This window comes from Colossoma macropomum, unplaced genomic scaffold, assembly GCF_904425465.1.
Source record: "Colossoma macropomum unplaced genomic scaffold, Colossoma_macropomum, whole genome shotgun sequence".
Taxonomy (NCBI): Eukaryota; Metazoa; Chordata; class Actinopteri; order Characiformes; family Serrasalmidae; genus Colossoma; species Colossoma macropomum.
In genome coordinates, this window is record NW_023494810.1 from 12,373,457 (window position 1) to 12,381,636 (window position 8,180).

Genomic DNA, 8,180 nt, shown 5'->3' on the forward strand with positions numbered 1-8,180 from the left:
CTGGTGATTATATTTGCTCCTGCTGCCATATCATGGTGGTCTGTATTGAGTTGCCTGTGCAACGTTTGAATGACTGATTGAGAAGTTAGTGGTAGGGCAGTGTTCGTATAGCTACAGGACACCTGCATACACATTTGTCATAAAGTTTGCCTTTTTAAAGTTAAGTGTTAAAAATCTGTTTTTTCTGACGTGAGGTTGCATCATGACATTTTCTGGGGTGACGTGATGGACTCTGTAGCTCAGTGTGTCACAGTGAAGTAAAGTGGATAATATGACATTTTTGCTTGTCACGTCAGTCTGGTTGAACAAAAGTATGTGTTTTATGTGTCTCTTAGGTGAAGTACGTTTCATTAGTATTGGGTAATATGGCCAAAACGTTACCATTAAAACGGTAAAAACAAAACTGAACAATACATCAATAAATCCACATCATATTTGAATTGCTTTCTAACTCCAGCCCTGCACACTGGTGAAAACGATGCTAAGTGTTGTTTCATGCCTTAAATTTCTACCAGGCTTTTCTATTCCACCTTAAATGGAGCAGCAGTTACATTCTGGCACCTGTACAGGCACCGTAAAGAAACTGCTGCACTATTTAAGGTGGAACAGGAATTTTGAATAAGAACGGCAACTTCAAAATCATTTGTCTCATATGCTTTTAGATTGAGAAAATATTAGTCATTCATGCTTTAGTATCAGTTGGTCGCATGCAAGACCCTGAGACTGCAGTGTCGTCTGATGCAGCTGACCAAGTTAGGCAGTACGACAGGAACCGGCTACTCTTTTTGTTTTTATTTATGTGCCTGAAACATCCCTGACTCAGTCACTCAGCTAAAGAGGATAACGTTTGTTGGTTTACGCTGCTTGCACATTGGGTTTTCTGCATGTTTTCTGGCACACCAAACAAAACTCAGTAGCCAGGTTTACATGCAGCCTGATAATCTGTTAATGATCCGATTAACAGCTCAATCAGAATAGAATACATCCATGTACACACCTCAGTCGAAATAGACTAGTCTGATTGAGGCTATTTGGAATACAATTTCTAACTGATTGAACGAGGTTTGTAATCCTGTAAATAATCCTTTAAATAGAAGAATAATAACCCCGTAAATGCCTGTATCTGATTACATTCCCATTTGGAAAGTTTAGCTATGTTCTGTGCATGTGCGTCACATCATAGCGAGAGTTTATACCGTTCAACATGGAGCAGAAACTGGTCTGCAGAGGAGACGAAGTTCATGCTTTGAGCTTTAAAAGACGGCGGTGGGACGGACGTCCAGCTTATGTGTCTCAGAACACGACGTCTTCCTCTCGGCCTTCTTTAATAAGTACATGTGAAGGATGTTTTCCTGAGTCTGACATCATTTGAAAGTAATTAAAAACGCAAGCACTGCTCACTGCTGCTCATCTCACTCTGACTGGACTCACGTGATACTGTTTGTCATGGTAAAAACTACACTACGTGGTTCTCTACGCGTGCGCATAATTTTGGGAATAAATAAATTTTCATCAGATTGTTGATTAGAGTGAGCATTAACACCTCAGTCTTAATCTATAATCAGAATGTGTTCAATCAGATTGGCAAAAATCTTTGCATGTAAACACAGCCACTGACCCGATATACTGTCCACAAGTGTCATTTTACCTTTTATAAGATGTACGCTGTGTCACATTTACAAAGTTGTTTTAATGTTCTGTCATTTCACCCAAAAACCCAGTCAGACAAAAAATTGATGTCACCTGACGTTGGTGTTGTGTCCACTTGATATCAGACTTGACAAGTGGCCTTTATGACAAGCAGTGCCTGTTGAAATAAGCCTTAATAAATATTTATGATAGATTTATCTCAGCTGTCATGGTGAGCCTGGTTAGATGTCTTGTAGCCTTATTATCACTGCCGTACAGTAAAGTGTTACCAAATTAGTTACAGATTGTTGCTTCATGGATGGAACACTATTGATATTGAGATGAATATTACTTGCTAATACAAGGCGCTGATAATTAAGCCCAAAGGCGTCTATTGAAGTTACCTTGGCCGCTAACAGTGACTGAGTAGTAATGACCACAACTGCAGTTTTTAACAACTTTAAGGGATTTCATTAACACCTCAGAATGGATTTTTGTTATATCTCAGCTATTCAGAAAGTGCATTTGAGGAGATTAGAGGCGCCTGGCCCACGTCAACACTTTTTTATAGAGAGGTATTCACACTTTCTTTTATGAGGCTACAATAAGCCTCAGGGGCCTCGTACTGGGTGCGGCTCTTTCAACGAGCTGTTATGGCAGCAAGCAACAAGAACAGCTGTTAAACCTCGACGGCTTCTTGATCATTTTGATCATAACGGATTATTGATATCTCATATTTGCATATTCCTGGAAAGGAATTAATGAATTAGTTCAGGAGTGAGTTTTTAATATTTCAAACAATGCATTTTAGTGCATTTTAATTTTTAAAATAGTGTATTAAAAAACAGTCTGATTTCTTGTCTGTGACTCAAACTTGCTCACTAGTCGGTAACTCGAGCACTAGTTGCTCAGACTAGAGTTCAGTTTCAAGCACTGTGACTTGACACTCCGCTCTGGTGTCATGACATGACGAGCAGGGATTCCTGACTCATGCTAAACTATGCTAATCTAACGTAACGTCACAGAGCGGTAAACTAATCTGTACTGTAACTAGGGCTCAGTCTCTTATCTAGCTCATCACCAGGAAACTGACATGCACTTAAGCTCTAAATTAACTGCATGCATGAACAGAGTTGTGTTTGTTTCCGGGGAGACACTATGCTGAATACGAACAGCATGAAGCACCAGACCTACCATGGTACACTCTTAAAAAGATTCTTCAAGGGTTCTTTAGTAAAGAAAATGGTTCTATAAAGAACGAAGATCCTTTTGCTTGGTTAAAGAGTTATTTGCATCATAAATATGCTGTAGGTGGTTCTATATAGAACCTTTTTGAAAACACAGTTACACATCTACAGTTTCTTCTATTGTTACGAACTTGACAGCATAACAATGAAAGAACCCTTTTGGGAACCATTTCGAATTCTTTTCAACAAGGTTCTATATAGAAACATCTACAACACATTCTTAAAAACCCTTTCATGATGCATGGAACTGTAGAGTCATGCAAAGGGTTCTTTGAGTGTTCATGGTTCTATGTAGAACCATTTTCTTCACTAAAGAACCGTTGAAGAAGCATCTTTTTTAACAGCGTAGCTTTTCTGTACCTGTGCGTTTGTGTAACTTGAACTCTTTCAGCCAGGAATGCCACCGCTATCACAATAAAAGTCCCTCATAATTCTACTGTTAAATGTAAGGTAACTTGATATATTTGAAATTCTTCCTAAACATCCTGCCTGTTTAAGTAATTGTAATAAAACTTAAATAATAGTAGTAGTAGTGGAAATAATAATAATGCTAATCATTATGGTTGTTATTATTATCATTATTATTAGAAGTACTGTGATGGAAAATATTTGCATTTATTGACTGAAAATTGCTGCGAAAAAATCTGAGTGGTAAAATTTGGGCATCCACTGGGCACTGATGGGGGTCCAGAAAAGCCAGGCTTGCCTAGTCTTGTTCTACACTGTCTGACTGCAGAAGAAAAGTTGGGAACACAACAGCAGAAACAGTCTGACTGTGGCTTCTGAATGTGATGCTGCACTATTAGATAACACTCATCAAGAAGAGAAGCAGCAGAGCTCGCATATCTTAATGCTTTGCTTTTGAGACAGACGATGCACAAAAAGAGTCAGCAAATATTCTCATAAGCAAGTGCGTCATGATTTAGGTGTGAAATCAAATTTTAAGCGTTACTGAGACACCCGTATTGTCTTGCACTCCCTAATGCTTTGAATGAGTCACCTGTTTCAAACAGCCTTTTTCCACAGAGTTCTATAACCGCTCTAGTTCTTTGCTGATAAAACTGAGTAAAAAAGAGGCAGAAGTAGGCCTGGGCCTGATGATGGTGAAGACAGGTTTAAAAATACATTGTTCAATAATTTGATGTATGAGGTACAACATGGATTAGGTTGTTCTGTAAACCTGGTTGTTGAGCTGCACTGGTTGAACATACTTGGTGCTGCAGACAGATATCGCGCCCACAAAAATCCGCCAGTATGGTAGTGTACTGTGGTTTTTGTAAACAAAATGTCTCCTTTGAGATGTGTGTTCAGTAATCTCATTACTGATATATGGAGTTTATATAGCCGGTCACACTATACATGTTCATGGTTGATGTATGCTTTAGAAGATATATACTTAGATCTTCATGGTACATATTTGCTTTAGATGATAGATATGTTACAATTTAGGGATTTTCACTGTTCTTTGGGTGCAAGGAAGGGACAAATCGCCTACTCCTCACATTTGCCTAGGCCTTATCTCATGTTTTTCTCTCCTGAGGCCTAGCTAGCCGACAGGAGTTACTGTGAAACATTGTTTAGTGGCCTTGAGGGTGCAGACAAGAATCCCTCTAGAAGAGACCAGGTGTGTGAGGACTTGCTGACCATGTAAAGTTTCTATCCTTGTCAATAATGATGCATATAGTTAAACATTTTCATGTTTGTATTTATATCGCAATTATTTATAACCAATGAACTGTAACTTCTTTGTTCTCTGTTAACCAATGAAAAGTAACAACACCCTACCTGGGGAATGTATAACCTTTGGTCTGTCTTTGGAGATCTCTGGGTACTTTCCAGTTTCTCCCCAGCCATTTTTTTTTTGCGTTTTTGAAAGTCCTCAAATCACAGCCTCAGGTTTCAGACATCAGACAAAACAGCTTCAGGTCTTGTGAAAAGCACAAGTAAAATAACCTCTCAGTTCTCGTACATCAGGCAAGGCATGCATCGTTTCAAAAAAATGTGGCCATTAAAGAAGGACAAAGTTCAAGCTTTGGCTCATATGCTGTCATTGTGTTTGCTCTTCTGGCTGTTTGAGTTAGGGACTGTCTTAAAATTACCAGGGAAAGTGTTACTATTATTATTATTATTATATACGCACACATTTATGGTGGTCATTTTTCACTTGCATAAGAGCTACCAGCACAGGCCTGCCCAAAAGTAATTTGGGAATGACCTGGCTGAGGTCAGCTAGTGCTTGTATTGACACTTATCTGGACGCACGAGAGCCAGAGAGGCTGTGCATGCATAATAGCTTCTCATTTACAAATATTGAAAGGGATTTTCTCTGAAATCTCCTGAACTGCAGTAAGTCCCCTGGGTGCTTGTGTGTGTGATAAGCTTTAAGATGCGTCCTAATTACTTGGGTAAGTCTAATAGGGGTCTTGAGGTTGTTTACTTTATGTTTAGCAAGAATGCATTCTGACTTCTTCTGTTTGGGCTTATGTTTCAGCTCATTCTGAAGTTTAATGCTGGTTTTGAGGGTGTTTTTTATTTTCTCTACATAATTATCTGAGGCTGTGAAAAGTAGTTCATCAGCATTTTCTGAGTCTGTAATGCTGTGCTTTTTAAATAAACTGCAGTAGGAGCAGTGAGGCTGTAATCCCAAACTCCATGTAAATATATGTGTAAAGAATTTGGAAGAATCCAAAATGTTTGCAAAGAATTTCCAATTGGCTATATAACGATAAAGTATATGTGTTTATTTTCTGGTGTCTTCGAGAAAGTGGGTCACATCCCACAAGGCTTCTCCAGTCATCCTGTCAGACACGAGATTTAGCTGACGCAGAGTTAAAAATGGCCCCTCGTTCATCTCAGCCCTCCACCAGCTCCTAAAAGATGGCAGACATTCGTCTTCCATCTCATTTTTAACCAAAGCTGCACTGTAGATGGTCTCGCTGTCTTTACGCAGTGCTCGACTACAGAGCCTAAAGTGGCAGCCCCCCCAGCCCCACCCCCTTACCCTGAACATAGATCAGCTAAGACATGTTTGGTGTCTGAAGTTTGCTTCTTTAGTTTTGCACTGGAGCTGTAGGTAACAGGTAATGCTAACAGTACTCCTGAGTCAGCATCATACAAACGTGCAGACAAAATTCAGGTGTTGAAATGGTGCCTAAGGCTGTTTTAGCTATGCTAATGTACTTTAGTCCATGTTCATAGGTAACAGTGAGTCATACAGTGTCAGAAACCACCTAATCAAGTTGAGATACTGAACACCTCCACACACTTTAGACAAGTCTGTGATTCAGACATGCAGTTTACAAAGTGCTAACTGGTGTGGGATAAACTTTCGTTCCATTTTGGCTGCATTAGCTTCGTAGCTCCAGGTCCAGACTACATTTGGGGTGAGAGGAATTATATTTTTTGGACAACAATCGCTGATTTTTTTCAAAACAAATGAAACTCCTCTGAAACAGAGAAATAGCTGCATTTTGTGCTGGATTAGCCGCTCATTTTGTTTGCAGTAATTAAATATGCTGTTAGTATACTGCATGTACTGTTGTGCTACTAATATAATTGAGTGCATTTGCATGCACTTAATAATCCGATAACAACCAGCCAATAAACTCACAGAAGAAGACATGACGTAAACGTGATATAAAACTCAGCTCTTTTTTTTTTTTAAACATTGTGCCACCTCAGCTGAAAATACTAGAAGATGAAGAATATTTAAATTTATTTCGTCAAGTCTTGCAGCAATGCTGCTTGCTTATTTTCGGTACAGCAGTCTGTTCCACACGTGCGCAGACTGAGAAATCCGAAAGAAATCAGAGTAAGAGTTTACATGCGCTGAGAAATCTGATTACTGAGCTGAAATCCAGCTCTCTTTCATCAGATTTCTTAATCGGATTTCTAGACCTTTCTCTGATCAAGGAAATCAGAGTGTGCTGTTTGCATTAACCTCTGAACAATCAGACAACTGCAGAAATCCCATTATGATCTGATTATTGAGTGCATGTAAACTTGGAAACTTGTCTCTTGGAAACGGAACAGTTAAAATTTTGAAATGAGCACTGAAAGATTGTGAAGATGGTCCATGGTCGCTCTCCCATTGGTTAGGATTACATAATTAGGAAGTGACAGAGGAATCAACCAGTCATGCTTTGATTTACAATGGCTGGGACCAATTTCTTGGAAAAAAACCTGCGTTCTAGATACGTCACAGACTGAGAGAAGGGTGGCCAATGAGTAATTAAAGCGTTCTTCATATTGATGGAGAATGTGCTGTAGATCTAATATATAGAACCTTTTTGTCACAAGTCTGACATTGTAACAATAGTAGAACCCTTTTTGGTACTATGCAGAACCCTTTGCATATATAATATATAGAATCATATACAACACATTCTCTATCAGTCTGAGGAACCATTGCACAAAGCAAAGAACCTTTTAATCATGGAAAGAGTTTTTTAATGTTCATGGTTCTACATAAAACCATTTTCTTTACTGAAAAACCCTTGGAGAACCATCATTTTAAGAGTGTACATCAGGCATCATGGTTCACCACTGAGGAGTTGTAATGTTTACTGCAGCTACATAATTTTGATGACAAATCTGTTTTATTCCAGAATTCACTGAAACCTCTTTGAAGACGCTGAACACGAAGACTTTATACGTACGAGTTCTGCCCACGACTGCTGAAGCGTAGTGATACCGACGTCTCCCTCTCCAAACAACCCAGCGTCAACCCAGTGTATCTCTTTCTGTCTGCTGTGGAGTTTTTCCTGACTAAAATAGAATTACCTGGCAACGTCTAATAACTGTGTTACAAAGGGCTTTTTCTGTTAGTTCAGGTAGTAAATGAAAAGAAAAGGAAACTGAATGATGTCACTGTCTAATAAATGGATTCAGAGCTAATAAAGATGGCCCGGTGCTTTTCTCTCTGGAGAAATCTGTGGATTTACAAAGGGAAATGCCAAGCCTGCATATTAAATTATCAATTCAAGAACGCTCCATTGTCTTCTCCGCAGCTTATATGCCAGTTAATTATTGATTATGGTAATTCCAATAACTGCTTATCTTTAAGGGAAATGCATTTAGCTGGGCTACAGTTCGGGTGTCAGCAACTTCATGTACACGTTAATGTGATGTGTATGTGTCATGTGTATGCGAGTTACATCATTTTCTCTAATGGCCCTCCTAATTTTATGTTCAGGGAAAGTTGGGCATAAAACGAAACATCTGTGCAACCAATATTTAGTAGTCTAAAAAGAGTGGTCAGTTTGAGTGGTCTGCTGTCTTAACTAACAGGGATAACATAAGACA

At 39.0% G+C, this 8,180-nt stretch overlaps 1 protein-coding gene across 1 annotated transcript in view; it reads left to right on the forward strand.

Annotated features, from left to right (window-relative positions):
* The window catches only part of iars1 (isoleucyl-tRNA synthetase 1), a 109,512-nt gene extending 101,740 nt beyond the window's left edge, over positions 1-7,772 (forward strand). The window contains 1 exon segment of the mRNA XM_036559441.1: positions 7,484-7,772. Coding sequence (XP_036415334.1) covers positions 7,484-7,563 — 80 coding nt within the window. The 3' untranslated portion in view covers positions 7,564-7,772.
* Positions 7,773-8,180: the final 408 nt, after the last annotated feature.